The 18,767-nt window shown below is 41.8% G+C and overlaps 1 protein-coding gene across 7 annotated transcripts in view; it reads right to left on the bottom strand.

Moving 5' to 3' along the window:
* Positions 1-18,767, bottom strand: part of NDRG1 (N-myc downstream regulated 1) — an 83,001-nt gene that overhangs the window by 11,131 nt on the left and 53,103 nt on the right. For all 7 annotated transcript variants that reach the window (XM_081012712.1, XM_081012713.1, XM_081012711.1 and 4 more), the window contains exons 2-9: positions 16,681-16,759; positions 14,309-14,344; positions 6,217-6,322; positions 5,386-5,506; positions 3,556-3,618; positions 1,663-1,723; positions 1,021-1,107; positions 341-397 (exon numbers count right to left, since the gene is read on the bottom strand). In XM_081012712.1, coding sequence (XP_080868838.1) covers positions 341-397; positions 1,021-1,107; positions 1,663-1,723; positions 3,556-3,618; positions 5,386-5,506; positions 6,217-6,322; positions 14,309-14,344; positions 16,681-16,759 — 610 coding nt within the window. The remainder of the gene's footprint in view (positions 1-340; positions 398-1,020; positions 1,108-1,662; positions 1,724-3,555; positions 3,619-5,385; positions 5,507-6,216; positions 6,323-14,308; positions 14,345-16,680; positions 16,760-18,767) is intronic.

Below are 18,767 nucleotides of genomic sequence, written 5' to 3'. Positions count from 1 at the left end.
TCAGTTACACAAACCGCCTGGTGTCTAAATCTTCCAGGTTTAATGTAGCGCTCTTAAATTTCAACATCAGAACCCACAAGGAGCAAAGTGCACAAGCTAAAGCCTGTCACCATTTAAAAGCAGAAGTCTTCATGAAGTGAGGGGCGAGGAATTCTGTCCAAGGGATTAGCATAATAAAGCCTACTAAAATGTAAACAGATATACCTGCCCATGTCCTTAAGTATCAGAATTCAAAACACTGCTAAGATACTGCTGCATGTCAGTTACTAGTACCTTTTCCCTACATGAGAAAGGCAACAGGAGGAGTCTTCAAAATCTGAATGTTATAATACACACTTACCTTGCTAAAAAGATGTGAGATGACCATATCTGGCAATGCATGAGCCCATCCAGAAATCTGAGAATTCAGAAAAATATGCATTAGGACAGTTCACACTGTCTTGCACAGCGGTCTTTCATACTCCAGTGGTTGACAGTCAACCTCATCACACACAAAAACAAGTCATAGTCAAATTACATATCCAATTCATGCCATGCTAGAGAAATTACTTTGAGTACTGTGTTAACCATTCATTCATTAGACCTTTTAAGGGTATGTGTTTTGTGTGTCACTATGGCTCCCATATTGCCGTGAGTTTGTAGGATCAATCAACTTTAAGAACATAATGATTTGCTCAGAATCTACCACAACAGAAATTGCACCAGTTTAACCATTTGCTGATGCAATTCAATGTATAAAAATCGTGGTGTTCAAAGTAAATTTAACTCCATCATGCAATGCACTTGTGTTTCAAAGCCAATCTGGAACTAATGTACAGGTGTATCAAAGCGACTTCAAAAAGGATGCCTATCAACATGGATTTTTCCAATCAGTCAATGAAGGGGAGATTACAAATTCGTATAGGTCTCAGGGGTATGCTTGGGTGCCGGTGCAAAATCTTTCCAGTGACAAGCATTTGGTATTTTATGAAAAAGAATTAACATGTTTTAAAATTAAATTTAAAAGATGCAGTATCTTACCTTAGTTGCTGCCCAGTCCATCCATCCTTCAGCACATGGGTTGACATTAATAAGAACGAGTCCTTCCACCATATCAGGATGATTAAGCTGCAAATTGAAGAGTCATGTGAACAAACATGCAGATGCACTAAAGTAGCAACAAACAGGGAAGATTTTGCTTTTAGGAAATCAATTTGGGGGAAAACACAGAGCCCTTTTCAATTTGAAGGCCTGTGAAAGGTGAAATTTCTCTTTGTAAAGGTACCTTAACCTATCTGTTTTCAGTCACTGTGTTCAAGTGGAGAGAACTAAATTTAATGTAAATATCTAGGGCAAACTAAGGCAGATCCTCTGCCAATTAATCCTGGACTAGCAGGAATCAGAGCAAAATTTTCAGTGGGGCCATGTGCAAAATTTGAACAGTAGTTTAGCTTGTGGTTTGGATAAATTTGTTCCCTGTGCTTTTGTTACCCAGATGTTAATATACCAAAAATGCAAGGAAGTTATGGACTTTGATTTTTAAAACAAGCCATGCACTAGCCAGTTTTCATTCAGCATGACAGAAGCTGTAAAACCACTGAAAGCATAGACTCTGGTAATTGGCAGGCAATAGCATCGAGATTTTAAACCCTTACCCACCATAGAAACAAGCAAACAACTTACAGCAAATCTGGTTAAGATGTAGGCACCAGCTCCAGTTCCCATTCCAATCACACTTTTCAACCTACATAAAGAAATTATGAATAATGTTTTTAAAAAAGGTCTGATTTCTAACAGCAAACCCCCCCCCCCAATTTCCAAACATACCTATTTTACATTAAGCTACACTGAATAGCAGCTCCATGTCTGTTCAGACATGTTAAAACAAATAGCACTGGCCTGTCCTCATGCAGCGTATCAGCCACAGTATTACTGTTACTAATTACTATTCTTACTCAGAGTTTGCCATGAGGTCCCAGGTACGGTTTCAACAACTGAATATACAATATTAAAACCAGATAAAACAGATTACAGTCAGGAGAATAAGGTGGCTCCCAATACATATTGTGTATCAATGGTCCCAAGAAGAGTTGCGTCTTCAACATCCAACATAAGCTACATAATGAAGGTACCCAGATACAACCCTTTGGGGAGGTAATTCCAGAGTTTAGGGGCTGCCAAACAATGTGCTCTCCTGGGCTGCCACCCCCTGAACTTCTAAGGTGACCCATAGGGATGGAGGTGGGGCCTATGTGAGAACCTTGAACTGGCCCAGCAACCATTGCAGCTGGGTTAAAACAGAGGTTGTGCAAGTTCTAAATGGAACCCAGGTCAATGAATTGCTGCTGCACTTGACATTTCCAAGTAATAATCCAATGTGGAAGCTACCAGAGCACAAGAGTGCAGTGGCAAAGTCATCTCTGTGTAAAAGGGGATGTAGCTGGTGAACCATCTGTAGCTCAGAAAGGGCACTTCTAGCATACTGACCCTCCAGTAGAAAGTTGGATTCACGAGTTTTCCCCAAGCTACAAACAAGCTCGTTCTGGGAGAGTGCAACCCTGCCCAGAACAGGCCATCTCTCAATCTCTGGGACTAAAAAACAGGATACAACTTCAATACTGTATAAGCCTTATGCCACGCACCAAAATAGGCATGGTGCACACCACTAAATATACACAGGGTTGGAAAGAAGTTGCCTACACGTGTTAGCATAAGTAATTCAGATTGGGTTAATCCATTGCCCGTGCTTCACAATTCTGCCCTACAGGACATAGCCAGTTTCACATGAGGGCAATTAGAAGTATGGAAAGTTGTATTTGGTTTGCTTAGCATTTGTCTTGGTAACTAACCATAGAGAAATGAGGCACTCAATGACCATTTGTTTTTCAATATTTAAGTGATAATAAGCTACGCCAAAACCAAATACCAGTTTCCAGCAATGCATAATTCAATTTAACTACTAAATTACTAAAAATGTTCACAAGGCAATCTTCAGAATCTGTAGTGTCTCTTGACTAGACCAGATAGAATCCAAGAGTAAAGGAGAAGCAAAACATTTCACAATGGCAGTGTGCCAAACAATGTCAGTGGGGGAAAAAACAGTAGATAAGCAAAGTGAACTCTTATTTACTACAAGCCGATCACCATCTTTATTTAGACAATCACATTTTCTCCATTGCCAGTAACTTCTGTAGCCCATAGGTGGGGCCATAGGTGCCCAAGCACCCACAAAATTCCCCTTGAAGGGGCTGGGCACCCACAAATTTCAGTGCCAGGGCCTTGCACGTTGCATGGCACCCACAGACCCTGGCACCCACGGTCATGGGGCCAAGTTGGCGCTCCTGCTGTAGCCACAGTGATGTGGGTTCCCTGTACAGCCAGACTACAGAAAGATTTGACATACAATGGATTCCAGAACCACTACACTTCAAATAAGCCCTACAGAACTCAGCAAGGTAGAAATAAGCATGACAGAGTCCACTAAGTGGTAAACTCAGGCAGCCATGGAATACTGTCATGCAATGGGAAAGTTACTTTTTTCAATCTGCACTGAAAACCCTGAGTGATGCTACTTACCCAAACTGTTTCAGAATTCCAGGAAGCATTTCAGCCAGTTGATCCATTGAAGGGTACATGTATCTGCAACAGTGATGATTGAAGACACAATTTAGTCAAGGTTCAGTTGCCTTCTAAAAAGGCAATGTACGAACAAAGCACCGGAACTCATTCAACAAAAGTTTGGTGCTAGAGAACAAACTATACCAGTTTACCTCCACTGGGGCTATAATCTGCAAGACAAATGCATAGCTGTCAAGTGTCCCTTATTTGAAGGGAGAGTCCCTTATTCCAGCGCCATGTCCCGCTGCTGTCCCTTATTGATGGATGTCCCTTAAATGTCCCTTAAAGGATGTCCCTTAAATTTCAAAGGAAGCAGCTCCTCTCCCTCCCTCCCTGCCGGCCAGGGAGGAGGGAAGCTCCAACTGTGTTGCTTGGCTGTGTTGCTCACCCAATAAGAAGTCTAAGAATGACTGGGGGTTGGAGCATGCATGCCTTGTGTGTGGCTAGTTAATGCAAGCTGAGAGGTTTTTGAATTCTGGATGCCATTTTGTTGCACGTGCTGCTGCAAACTTTGCAGTACAAAGCCAGGCCGGGGAGCCATCTTAAGTTGAGGCTGCATAGGCCTTGTGGTGCATGTGATTCAGATTCTATTCAGCTGAACCTCTGGTTACAAAGTTGGTTGGACAGTGTTTTCGAAGCTACCAGCATGAGTTTGACCAGACTGCAGGAGGACAGGAAGACTGGAGTGCCTGGAACAGGTGAGGCTGCAGATCCCTTATTTTGGCTGCTGATTCCTTATTTTCAAGGCTGCCGGTCCCTTATTTTCAAATCTGTAAGTTGACAGCTATGCAAATGTTCTTCAGAAGCAAAATGTCAGGTTTAACTAGCTCAATTCATACATACTGTGTGCCAGGTCACTTCATTAATATTAGTATTATTTCCATGTTTTGGAACTGAGGTTGACTCTACAGCAATAGTTCCATTCCCTCATTCTAGAATAGCTAGGATTAACCTTGACAATAGATAATTGCCATTGTGACATTACATATATAGGCACGTGGCCAAGTACAGCAGATGGGACGCACACATGCAAGAACTTTGTGGACAGAACATTATTCATTCATAAAACTGCAGCATGCACACAGCAAGTTATGTTTCTAGGCAGATACATTTCACCGGTGGCAGGGAGCTGGGATGGAATATGTTTGCTTGCTACCACTTAATATGTGAAGCAGCCCTGAAAAGCCTGTTATTCTGGACTGGTTCAAAACTCCCAAATTATTCATATGGCAACTCTCACCATGAAGCATGTTACTCCAGGAAGAAAAGAAAGAAAAGGCTGGCATTTGCAACAAGAAGGGATGCAAGACCATATACTTTCGGCACCATAAGGAGCAATTTTGGACAAAGATGTATCTCCACTACCAACAGTTTTTAATTCCGCTGTGCCCTTTCCCCACTCACCCTCCAAACATACCTACAGTCTCATGTGTTCATGCTGTCAATATTCAATGAAGTATTCATGTCACCTAAAATTTATCCCTAAGAATGATTTATGAAATCTGTCTGCTCTTTAAAATCATCCTCCAAGGGTCTGCTCAGGGTACCTCCCAGATTCAGAGTTTAGGCATGTGGCTACTGGAGACAAAGCCATCTCTGTAGTGAAGCCCCAGTGATGAAATTCCCTTCTCTGGAAATGTCCAGCCGGGGCCAACTCCATTATTATTATTTTCTACTGTGTTAAAGAGGGTTTCATTTAGTGGGCTTTTAACGGAAGATTGAATTTTGTTTCCTTTTCTCTTTTAAACTGGATTTCATATTATTGTACAGTAAGTTTGCAGAACTTACCCAGGTGGAAAAGAGGCTGCCCCATCTTGCTGTCCAGGTGCATCCACGTGGCAGACTGCAAAATGTTGTGTGATTTCTTGCATGTCTTCAAAATTGAAGAGGGGGTTGAAGCAAGTTTTGTCTTTAAGGAAGAAGGGCAGAGAGCAAGAAGAGAAGGTAGAAACATCAATGAGAGAACAGCAGTTGTCAGTCCTTGACACCTTGCAAATTGAGACTCCATCCCCCAAATCTCGAAACAAGGAGTTCACTTAGACAAGTTATTCTTTTTTTAAAAAAAGAGAGGAAAAAGTAAGTTTGCTTGATAGGTACCAAGTAAAAAGAGGCCTTTCAAATCAATGCCACTGCTCTAGTTCTATGTGGTTTTGTAGCACAAGTTCTAAGAGTAGGTTTTCATAAAGGTTTTACCACTGTCTATTTCAGTTCATGCCTCATTTATATTTGTTTTATATGGTCCTAAGCAAAGTGCTAAGGACCAGATTAAACAAATATACAGTAGGAAACACAGCACTGCTGCCATGAGCTGCCATACGTCTGGATTTTCCTGGACGTGTCGCCCAGACACTGCTGCCCACTGTAGTATTCTGGGTATGTCTGGAAAATGTCTGGAAAATGCTTTGGTGCATGTAGAAGTTGGACCTGCTTAAAAGAGTGCTTAATTACTGTGCAGGCAATGTACATAAATCTGCAAATGCAGTCCCATGGATCAGTATGGATAAGAAGAACTAAGCTAGAAATAATGCACTTTGTCACAAGAGAAGCAGCTGTTTGTGCACACTTGTTATGAGAGCAGTGAAGGCGTGCTCCACCTTGCTGATACATTATCACACTTACGATTGAGTCCAATATCATGGTATGTTAGAATGGCAGGCCTATTTCCTCGGGGAGTCCCACACATGGTAACATGGACAGAGCCATGTACTGTCTCAATATCTTGTTCCTGTAGAGGAGAGGGGGACCATTAGTAGGCAGCAAAAATAAGGATTTTACATTCAACAAAATGGTACCTTAATTAACCATCAGCACCTAGCACCACTTTTGACTGGTGTTGAATGGATCTATTTACTAGTACCAGAATTTCCAGTAGTAAATCCTTCACTTTTCACTGATTGGCTACCAACTTGCACTTTCAAATGGTGCAGAATTCCTTCACAGGACTACAACAATTCTGTTTAGACATCAATTGCCCGCAGTTCGCTACATACATATGCTAAAAAGACTACTGTGTGCTAGCAACTCAAAACTGATACCGTGATTTGAGTACTTAATTCTGCAATCTAAACTAGGAAAATGAAGCCTGTGAACACAATCACAGTGGAACACTATCAGGACCTTGTTATGCTGAAAATATTCAGCAATTACATTGCTTATTCTAGCAAAGGAATGGGTCTAAAGGCATATGATATAGCAATCCTGCTGAAGCAAAGTGGACCTGGTAGAAAGGTTGAAAATAAAAATATTTGTCCATTAGAAGTATTGGCTTTAGGATACATAGGACTTCTTGTAGGATCTACAAAAAAATAAACAAGTATTCTTGTCCACTGTCAGTCCTGCAACCAATAACAGTTTTTCAAACGGTTGTCTGAAATTATTATGTACACATTTAGAAAGCTGCTACCTACACTGTTGACTGCTACCCTCCTGTGGTAAAACTGTATATGTATATAGGACAGATTTCTTCATACAAGAGTAATCACCCCTGACAAATCTACTGCTACTCTCTAGTAATCTATTTGCTACCATTACTGTCTGGTATTAGTTTAAGAACTGCTTAGAAGTAGGTCTGACCTCACCCTACAAATTACAGCAATTTAGTAATTTTACTTGCTATGAAAATTTAAAACAGACATCTACAAATACCTTCCACTCCACAACATGCTCTTCTATGTAGACAGAAAAGTGCCCATTATGCAATTGTTTGACAATCAAAACCTCTCACAATTTAGAATTCTGAAAGGCTGACATTACAAACTGTAGGATACAATTTGTTTACCAAGCATCTTTTTCTTGCTGCACATAAACCTTAGAAACAGAAAGCTCACTCAAGGTCACATAACTCAAGAGTGTACCTCTCTGCATCTAGGATTCCATAACCTTAAGAAACTGACAGACCATAAAAGGATGGTTCATCTTACTCCAAAGTTTTATCACATATAAAGCACTACAGTATACAAATACTGAACACCCATATCAGTCTTTAAAGAAGAACTATACATTTTAGTTTTTACTTTACTTTTTCCCACTGGAAGTACTTACAGCATTATGTAATAAATAGGCAGTATCTTCCACATCCAGCACCATTTTTAGACAGTGCAGTTTGATATTAATCTCAAGGAGTCCAGAGAGAAATAAGGATCAGATTTTACTTGGACCCTATGGTAAGCTGGGTTATATAGCCAAGCTGTTGCTCTGCCTAAGCCCACAACTCCCATAATGCCCCATCAGAAAAACTAACACAAACTAGTTCAGAAGGACGTCATTCTTAAGTAGGATTTAAGACCGGTTTAACCGCAAGTGCCCATACCATACAGGTCAGACATCCACAGTGGGGGCAGGGAAGGGGCAAGGCAATACTGGGTTTTACTGTCTGGAATAGCCCTTGGTTTATGTGTAGCAGTAGAGTCGTGCTAATGCCATACAGTATCTTAAGGAGGAAATCCATCTGCATGGAGAGCCTTGCCACTGGGTGAGCACAATGTGCCAGATTATTTTTGACCCAGTTGAAAGATCCTACTTATGAAAGCCTTCGGTTCTGTCAATGTCACCCAGTTTCATGAAAAGCCTAGGTGGGGCACGGCGGAAGATTGAGGTCTTAAAACTCACACTGGTTTAGTGCTCCGAGGGTACAGGGAAGAGCACGCAGTCAAGAATGCAAATGAATGTTTAGAAGTGTCAAAAAGTAAGCTGAAAATCACTTAGGTCATATGGGAGGAGGGTGCAGTATAGAACACTATCTGACCCTTGTGGTGAAATCAGTGTGTAGGACCTGCTTCTCATAAATACAGTTCTTATGGTAGAATGATCTGATGCAAATTCCACTTGGAAGTTGCTTTTTTAAAATTAATCTCTGGAATTACTGAAGATCACAAACTGCGGAACACTCTTAAACCCCCGGGGCAAACTGGATTGTTTGGGGGAAATGTACCACTACTGTTACCGCTTTGAGATATTTTATATACTGGTGACTCCCTACATACACAGGGGTTCCGATCCAGGTCCCCCACGTGCATATGTGAAATTGCATAAAATGGGGAGCACTCTGGAGAGTCCTAGTGGCTCATGAGGAGACTCATCCCACAGCACGAAGAGGACCTGTTCGGTCTCCACGGAGGATCTCTTCGTGAACCGAAGGGGCAGCGGGGCTTTGTTGAGCTACTCAGCTTCACTGCCTAATAGCTGATTTGTGAGGCAGCGCAGCAGCAGCCACTGCTTTCCAGCGCATCAGCAAGCCCTGCTGCTTAACAAAGCCCCCCCCCCCCCCAGCTCACAGGAGCCTGCGCAGCATGGCGGCTTGCTCAGCTTTGGCACAGGGAAGCAGTGACTGCTACCCTACTCCACTGAGACATATACAAATTCTACAACTATTAGGCAGGAAAGATGCATGCAATTGGCGCTTTAGGTGCATGTTGGAGCCTTTTAATGAAGGTCCAAAGTTAAGAACAACTTCCAAAGAGCTGCATCATTCACAATCTCATTTTTACAACACCATCAAGTAATGCAGTGGTGTGCAGAGAATCACACAAAGCTGCTACACAAGAGCAACGTGGAAGAGCAGCCCTGAAGAAATGTTCAAGTGTCCTCTGAAGGAGAGCCATATCATGCAATGCAATCCATAGTAATTAGCAGTATATGCTACAATGCCTGCTGTGATGCAAGAGTGAAGTGAAAAAAGGAAGCTATACATCTTTTAAAAAACATATAACAGACATGTGTCATAGAGCCAAAACCAATTTGTGCTCCAGTGATTTTCTCAAAGGATGTGGATGTATACACCTCCCTTTCATACAGGGTAGGGGCTTTCTCCTTCAGGGCCACCATGCAGGCACATCCACCCCTTTTGACTTGTTTGATCTTGGGCATTGTTCTTTAACGTAGAATGATTATTCTTCTGAGACTCAACTGCTCCTATGAGGTGATGAGCATCAGGTGCACTGCTGCTTTAAACCCAACTCGCCACAAGGTGATTTGCCTGCTGGTTGGAAAGGACTCAATATCCCTTGGTGTGAGGATGTCTCTATTATAGTTCCAGGTGAGAGATGGTAAAATGTTTGCTTTTTTCTGCTGCTTTTGGATTGTTTTTATTTAGTGGATCTGTTTTTCTGTATGTGGTTAATGGTCAGTTGACTGTTTTGAGTGTTTTATTGACATGAATAGATGGGGGCTGTGTGCTTTGGTTTTGTGCAAGTGGAATGAGCTAAGTGACTATGGATTTCTTGAACTATTTATGAGATCTTTATGTTGGAACTGTAATGTTGAATTTTATGTTTCTTGATGTCTGTATACAATTTGTTTTATGGTACTTAGTTTAAAGTATGTAAAATAATGTTACAAACATTGGTTTTGAATATGGAATTTGTACTGTGCTTCTTATACAGAATTCTTGTTGGGATTTGCTAAAAAGAAAGAAAAATGAAGTCATCTATAAACAAACTAAATCAATGCATAAAAAATGGTACAACAAACATGGTTGTGTAAAGCGGCTTTTTGTGGGAACCCAACACTTTTTGTTTGTTTTAGGTACAGTCACAGACACTTTTTTTTTTTTATTTCTGTTGTAGAACACGTGGCTCCCATAGCTATAGACTGTAACTCCTGCCTCCTCACAAATACCATAATTCCAGCTTATTTTAAGACCATGTCCTCAGATTGTTAATTGGATTGAAAACTTTCCCATGCAGGAGCACATTTGCAAAAAGAATTCATGACAAGCACAAAGTACAGCCAAATCAAAGCCTTCTTCCCAACAACAAAGCTTCAAGCTTCATACCACAACTGACCTGTTTGTCTGATTTCAGGGAAGATTTTTTTCAATAAAGATGTAGCATACTGAAAACAGATGGCATCATCCCCTAATCAACGTCAGTGTTGTAGTAAGAGGCTCTTTACTGACCGATCTGTATTAAAACACTATATTGGGGGCGGATGGGGAGGGTGGGGGGAAACCAAGGTACACTAATCCGATAGAAGGATAAAAACAAATGTGCCATCTGGTCACGTTATCTATTGCTTTTAAAGAGGCAGTTTCCTGCTCACTAGACTAAACAATTGCACGTGAGCATTAGTCAAACACGTCCAAGAGGTGCCATCACAGCTTGAAATGGACTGGAGCAGTTACACTTTGGCAACTGTCTTCATTACAGGAAAGATTTGCACGTCAATTCCAAATGAACAACCACATTAACGGCAGAAATACACAAAGAGCTGTGCACTTGTGGAGGGTAACTACTTTTATTTGGCGAGAAATCAGATAGCCACTAAGCTATTGGATACCAAACCAAGAAACACCAGGACTAATTTGATGAGAACGACAGTGAGATTGCACGCATGATTGTCAAGAAAAGGAAGGCCTTTCAGATCTGGCAAAGAGATAGAAACTGTGCCACTAAAGGGGGGGGGGGGCTACCTTGTAGGTAGCATGCTGTACTTGCATATTCCATGTCTGAGGAAGCTTTAAGGAAGCATCAAGCATTTAAGACTAGCCATGTTTCCCAAGGGGGCTCTGTACATTCCTCATTTTGTTTGAAATAAAGTATTGTAACAGTCAACCTTTTGAGCCAAAACTGGCTCAACAAAGTAGGCAGCTGTCAATTTAGGCACGCAGCACTTCACAACAAGGAACCAATTAAATTCAGCAGAAGTCAGCAGAAGAAAGAACCAACAATAGGAAGAGACTCAAAGAAGATGCCTAAGCTAGCCTGCAAACAGTTATTACCTATATTTGTTTGAAATGTGATGCCACATATCCACTCTGTTTGTAGCACGCTCCTTTAAGATTTGTCAGTGTTGTGCATGTGTGGCACAAAGCCAAGAATCCAAACAACACACCATGCTACAACCAGGGCGTTTCAGATATAATCCTATAGTCAAAACAGTCAGGTCTGTATCATAAAGCACACAGCCTTGGTGTGGAGAGGGCTACAGAAGGATCGATTTTTAATTTAGTAGCCATATATGTTTTAACAGAAGCACCCACATATTCTGTGGAACAAATACTGTTCTAACAAGGTACAGGAAAATTCTCACCTCTTTACTGTTATGTTAACTGAAATTTTTGCATCATGGGTACAAAAAAAGTGTAGATTTGCTGTTTCAAAAGTTACAGCCAGTCCTCCTCCTGCAACCAAGCAGCAACTCTAGCCCATTCCAACCAAAGTAGATCTTAACACTTCAAAGACATCCCATTTATAATAACCACTTTCTATAGTTACGCATCTGATACAAATTTACCACAACTCAAGTCTACTTGTCAATGAACGTAGTCTACCTCTAGGCTGTACTGAATAATTGAATGCTCCCTACAGGGGGGGAAATGGTATTTCCTTCAAAAAAAGATGGAAGAGAATTCTTACAGGAAGACACTAAGTGTTAGTGAGAAGGCTAGTCTAGAATCCTTTCCCTCCAAATATGCTTCTTTTTTCTGTTTTAAAGATGGAGGAAATGACTGCTCCCCGCATAAAACGGGGGGCGCCCTTTGCGTGGACGTGCGCAGCCCCTGGATCTGGAGCGGCTCCATCAGCATAGGCTTGGCTTCGCCTTCCCTCAGGTGGGATACCTGGGGGTCTCCACCTACCTCAATCAGTTGTCCAATCCCGCCTGGGGGAAGCGTTGCCAAGGAGCCCAGGCCAGGTAGGGGAGGGACTACCTGCCCACACAATAGAGGGAGGATCTTACCTGGGAATCCTCACTTGGCTCCAGAGATTCTCCCACCCTACCCACCCTCAATTAATGTCTTATTTTGCAGGTTAACTTTTCTTCACAGGTATGTGGGCGCTGCTACGTCAAGGTCGCTGTTAAAGGGCCGGAAAGGAATTCCCCTGCATTGGCAGGTTTTGCCTTTCCCGTAGCAAAATGTCACAACTTTGGCGGTATCAGGCCTTGGGCGGAATCCTTTAGTCTATCTTCCTCTTTGCAGCGGTGATACCAGGGTTCCCCATTAAAGGGGTTTCTGAAGGGAGGCTTTGACTGTACTCCGAGAGGTCGTCATTGCTCTCCCCTGCGGCAGCGGCGTAACGGGGGCAGCTATCTCTGCTTGAACATATGTTCTCCTGAGCCAGCCCATCCCCCCCCCACACTGGCTAACTCTGATGCTCCCTAGGTCCCCGGCTGGGGACTGGGGAGGGATAACGCCCAATACCTGAGCCAAGGTCTACCCACATTTGAAATGTAATAAAGCTGTGGCCATTTTAATCCCATAGCACGTTGTCTTGAGTCGTTATTCCACATGATGGGGGGGGGGCGCCCGGGATCTGGGGACTCCACCTGTCCACGCAATGCTTTCATACAGATAGAAATCAGTCCTGCAAGCCTTTTACTGTCTAGACGCAGATAGGCCTTGTTATGGAAATGGTCAAACAAGCCTAGTTTAGGCAGGGAAAAAAGCACATCACAAGCTTGATTAGCATGTAATGAGCACATAGTTCTCCAAGTTCCTTTATCTAACAATTTTAATATTTTTCTATGCTTAGGGCATAACACAGGGTAGACATTAGATGCCCATTTATGTGCCCTGCTTGCTTGCTGATTTGAAACTTTGGGGATGTTGTGCAAATTTTTTCTAGGTATTTAACTACAGGAATTTCTCTTCCTCCCACCCCCATTGCACTGTCGCCATGTGGATAGATCAATACAGCTATTTCAATAGAACAGAACACACTCATCTTGTTACAGTACAAGAAAGGTTTGGTTCACTAAACACACAACACGATGAAGAGTTCAACTGCTGGTCATTAAAGAATGGCCAAGAGCTATGCTACTTTAACTGACTGCTTGACTCCTCTTCACCACTTGTAGTTGTGTGGTAGCGGAGGCACAAGTCTCAGATTGCAGGCTGGACTACACTACTACAGTGCAAGAAATAACTTCTGTATAGACTCCTGTAAGCTTCATGCAAGCATTCAGAGGCTCCTGAATCTATGGATGATTCCCTGCTCTGGGCTTGTCTCATATCATAGATATATATCATATCTAGCGGTGCTCCCAGATCAGTAATGTACAAATATACATGACTGCTCTGAGGCTTTGACAACATGTATAACCATGTATTATTTGCTTCTACTTGGAATCAGTAGTTTACCTAACTCTAGGGTAATTTGAAGCCTAGCAAATCTTTAACCTAAAGCTGACCCAGTAAAGATCTGGCAAACATTTATTTTCTTCAGTACAAACATTGACACATTTAATACAAATCAATCAACAATTCAGCCAACTGGTTCTCAAGCCACCACCCTTTGCTGTTTCTATTTGTAAGTTTTTAGAAACCAGTATGAGAAATGTGTGTGGCAGAAAAAACATAAGATGGAACAGAGACAGCATGCTAGAAAAGTAACTACTAGGGTACCTGAAGCAATTTATTTACTCATGCTGCTGCAACAGCATTTTTCCATAAATTGATATTTTCATTTGATTTTCTGTCTGGCCTTCACCATAAGAACCCAGAGCAGGTTACAACAATAAAATATACAATTATGAAAACAAACAAAACCATTACAATTATAAAACATAAAACTGTTCCAAAAGCAGCAGAACAGTATAACATGGTTTTGAAAAGATTTACGAAGGTTTATTAAAATAATCATGGAGTAGTTTTAGTTTTGCTAAGCAAGGCATAAATAAAAAGTATAGTTAAGAATCTACAAGTTGATTATATGTATGTCCGTAATTTAAGAGTTCTGAAATAAGTTTTTACTAATTTGGAAGCTTCACTTACCTGAACATCAAAGTCAGGTAGGAGATGTGTGATTGCCTAGAAAAGATTCATACAGAAGGAGGTCAGTGGAAAAGAAGGTGGTTTGATTTCAATTTCAAAATGCAAACAAACAGAAGCAACACAATATTTCATTGTGGAATCCTCCTGCTTATGGCTGGCTGGCTCTCTCCACTCCCCTTTTCCAGGACACTCCATTCCATTCTCCCCCTCTTTGGTATTCCACCCCCTCCCCTCCATCAGTCATCCAGCATTCCATTACCACTGGGCAAGTTCAGTCCTCATTGGGCTGCTTTCTGTTCGAATCCCCATGCAGCAAATGTTGTTTCTCTCTCTCTCTCTCCATACATATTGCAAACCTTGAGGCTTCCCCACCCGCCACAATCCTGCTAACATTTCTCTTCTATGTTGAAGGTGCATAAGGACCAGCACTCAAGAGAACAGAGATCATTATTAGTATAGTGGTACCTCGGGTTAAGTACTTAATTTGTTCCGGAGGTCTGTTCTTAACCTGAAACTGTTCTTAACCTGAAGCACCACTTTAGCTTAATGGGGCCTCCTGCTGCCGCCAGAGCACGATTTCTGTTCTCATCCTGAGCAAAGTCCTTAACCCGAGGTACTATTTCTGGGTTAGTGGAGTCTGTAACCTGAAGTATGTAACCTGAAGTGTCTAACCCGAGGTACCACTGTTTATGATGGTGCTAGAAGATCAGGGATGGGGAACTGTATCTGGCTGGTGGGATGGATCCCTAATTCCCCCACTCTTCCTGTGTCAACTTTAACAGGTGGGTGTACAACCCACATGTCAGTCATTGGAAACGAGATTAAGATGTTGGGCAAATGGCACCTGCCAAAATTCAAAAGGGCTCACTGTGACTGCTGATCAACTGATCAACAGTTACAGTGACCTCCTTTGAAGGTGCACTTCAAAGCGTGCCTTTTTCAAAGGGTTTTTTCCTATTTCAATCTGCTTCTCAAAATGGAGCTTTGATTTGGGAAGTGGCCTGAAAGTGAACAAGCTACTTTGAAGGCACACTCTTCTGCCAACTGGCGCTTGGAACATACCTTCTGAGAAGCTTGCTCCATTTGCTCTGCAGAGTGGGGGGACAGCTCCATTTTAGGAAGCAGTTTGAATGCAAACTATTTCAACATGGAGCAAACAAGCCCTACTGGGGAACTCCCTGCGTGCAGCTGATCCCAGGGAGGCTTCCTCTCAGCACTGATCAGCAATGACAGAAAGCTCAACTTGCAAAGGAATAACTGGAAGTTCACATTAAGTTCCTAATCATTCATTTGCATCCATGTCCATACAGGCCCCACACCTGAAGTCATATAGAATGTCAGCTGAAGGGCAGGTGGCTGTGGTTTGTGCAAAACATCCATGTGGGCCAAACTGGAACCAATGCCAGGACTAATTAAACCCACAGGCTGCATGTTCCCTATTACTGTTTAATTTTGTCTTAACAAAATTTCTACTTTTTAGAACTAGGGTTTGTGAAACTTGGAACTCCAAGAGAATGGTAGTATTCAGTGTAACATTAGTTATGAGCCATGGTTAGTGCACACAGTCGGAGGATTTCTGCTTTGCTCCTTTCTTGCTCCCAGTGGGGACACAACTCACAGAGGTCATATTAACATTAAATTTGAAATTGAGAGTGTGGTCTCCTTTGCCCAAAATCTAGGGGCAACAAGTTGGGAAAGGCTGCTTTAGAGCATTATGCTTTACAGGAAAAGGACAACTGGATGATCCAGTGTGATCTTGTGCTCTCCCAACCCCAACTCTACTATCATCAGTAGGGTACCTAGGCTCCCTTGCACCCTTGGTAAGGAGTTGTACTGGTGAACCCCTGTCCCTTGTGTCATTGGCAAGATGTTGGCAGTCCAGAGCAGTGGAGAAGTGGCCTGGGGAGCACATGGACTGACACATGAGCTCCTAGTCACTCCCAGTCAACACTCCTGGCAAGCGTGCCAACATGAAAATTCAGCTGCTAGCATTTCCAAAGCAAAGGTTAAGTCATTTGAAGTGATGCTTTATTATTCTGTTTCACTTATGTAAACCGAGTCCTTTGGTTCTCTTATTCCCAGGGTGGCATAAGAACAGAAAGTGAAGCAATTTTTAAAAGGCAGGGTAAAACAAACATTAAAAGCGGGCCTACCTTATGTTATAAAATTCTTGGGCAAATAATACATTCTTTATTTGGTGGCAGAAGACATAAGATTCAGGGTCATGTGGGCTATGGTGGACCTTTTTCTGGTGGCCATGCACCTAACCTCAGAAGGCAGGGGCATCTGAAGAAGGGCTTCAAAAGATAGCCTCTGCCTTAGGACAAATTCATGTGGGAGTCAGTGGTCCATCATCAGCAGGTTTAGCTTACCTCTTCTCTCTCCACTAATGGTTTCACCTCCGTAATGTGAGCGTCAGGGCCGTCTGCCGACATTGTCAGTAGCTGGTACCTAAAAATGTCAAGAACAACAGTCTTGATTTCTAAAATTTTATGAAATGTCTCAAGAGTGAAAAATGTAAAGGCATACAGAACACTGCAAAGATGAAAAGTATGGCATATAGACTACATGAGACAATGAACATTTATCATTGTTTCTTTCATCTGGAGTTACAAGATTACATGGAAGTTCTGTATTTTAATACCCAGGAATATACTCATACTATGAATCAGTCTTACGTGGCATCTTGAACCCAGATTGCTTGAATTAACAGAAACTAGATTAAGATAAAGTATTAGGAACACTATGGACTATTAGTTTTTTTATTAGTACACCGAAAGGAACATGCCAGTCTATTTGTTTCAAGTAAAGTGCATAAAATAATGAAGGAAACCACAGGAGGGGAAGCTGAATAATAAGTTCCTGCAGCTTTCCAGCAGGAGCTGGCTAAAGGAACAAGCCTGCAGCCTGTGTAACACACAACAAAGTTTAGACACAGTAGCTTTGGGTCAGCTACAAAGTCCTGGATGTCCTTTAAACAGGAATGCAATTTTCCAACATATGATTAAGAACTGAAGCATTAAGAACTGGCTTTTAACATTTACACTTTTTATATGGCTTCTGGTTTCTTTTGAAAAAGGATTACATATTTCTACACAATCTGAACCAAGGAGTGTTAACTTGCAAAAGAAAAATAGATTAAATGAAATACTTGGTTGTTGATTATTTAAAGAAACTGTGAAGGATGCGACACAAAGGGAAAGTCAGTTGCAAAAACTAGTTTCACATTAAGTGCCACTTATAATGAGGAAAATGGCACTTTGTGTTCTATCGAACATCAAAGGCTCCCTATCAAGATTCAACCTCTAGAGGGAGTTAAGAGCACATGGACAAACTACTTCTTATCTTATAAATGCAAGTCAAAGGAATGCTTCTTCATCTCATGATAAAATAGGGGAGGATTTATACAATGCCATAGCCACTGATGGGTTTGTTGGAGTGAGTGAGTGAATCAGGCTTAACAGCCTATGACATAGGAAGGCTGTGTGTCTTTCTACAATGCACCACCAGTGGAAGCTGGTTCATTAGGGGAAATGGGCACTGGTTCTCGCCAAGCTCAGCCAGCCCCCGCCTGCCTGCCTGCCTGCCTTTTTACTTGCAACCGGTCCAGGCGGTGGATCTGGCTGTCAGCACCATCCTTTTTATTCTGTGTTGCCCTTGTAGAACTCAGCAGGCAGGAGGCTGAAGACAAAACTAAAGTTTGTTGGCTCTGGCTCCACCAAATTTTGGTCTCCCTGCCTTCTGCCCTTCCAATCGTAATGGGCACCAGCTACCACTGATGCACTGAGAACAAAAAGCAAAGTTTTGCTCTCCTGAGCAAGTTGACAAGGAAATGTTACATTTCCATGGAGTTAATATGAGTACAAATGAATAGGAAGCTCAAGGTGGGTTTTTTGGTAAATGGTTGGAGGTCATTCAAGGATGAATTTGAAAACTTCAGCTCCAAACTAGTATCCCTGCCCATTAAGATATGTCAATGTCAATTAATCATTAGATCTTGTCTCTTCTAATGGATGCCACAGTGGGAAGCGTATTATTTTATCTATCCACTGCACACATACAGCTAGAAGAATGAGGTGCTGGGAGAAATGTAACTGCATAATCAGAATACTTGCATTATATGTACTTTGAGAAAAATTCCTATGTTCAACAGGCCAAAATACAAAACTTGCTTTATATCTGTAGTTATTCATGCTAGCAAATTTACAGATGAATTTTAACAAGGTTCTCTACTGGGGCCCTTTCTCCACCTTTTGCTACTTTATAGGTCATAAGGTCTTCTAAATAGAATAGCCTGCTTATGCAGTCATAATAGGTTCCCATCAACCTCAGTCTCATTAATGCAATTGTGGCCAATCTAGTTAAGGATTAAAGCTCAACACTGTCACTCTTGTTAGAATTAATGACCCTTAATTGCGTAGCAAATTCCCCTTCAAATGGATCACGTACTTATGCCAAA

This window comes from Podarcis pityusensis (genome assembly GCF_964106645.2).
Source record: "Podarcis pityusensis genome assembly, chromosome: 7".
Lineage (NCBI taxonomy): Eukaryota > Metazoa > Chordata > Lepidosauria > Squamata > Lacertidae > Podarcis > Podarcis pityusensis.
The sequence above is the reverse complement of the archived record's forward strand: the minus strand, read 5'-3'. Positions and strand labels throughout refer to the sequence as shown.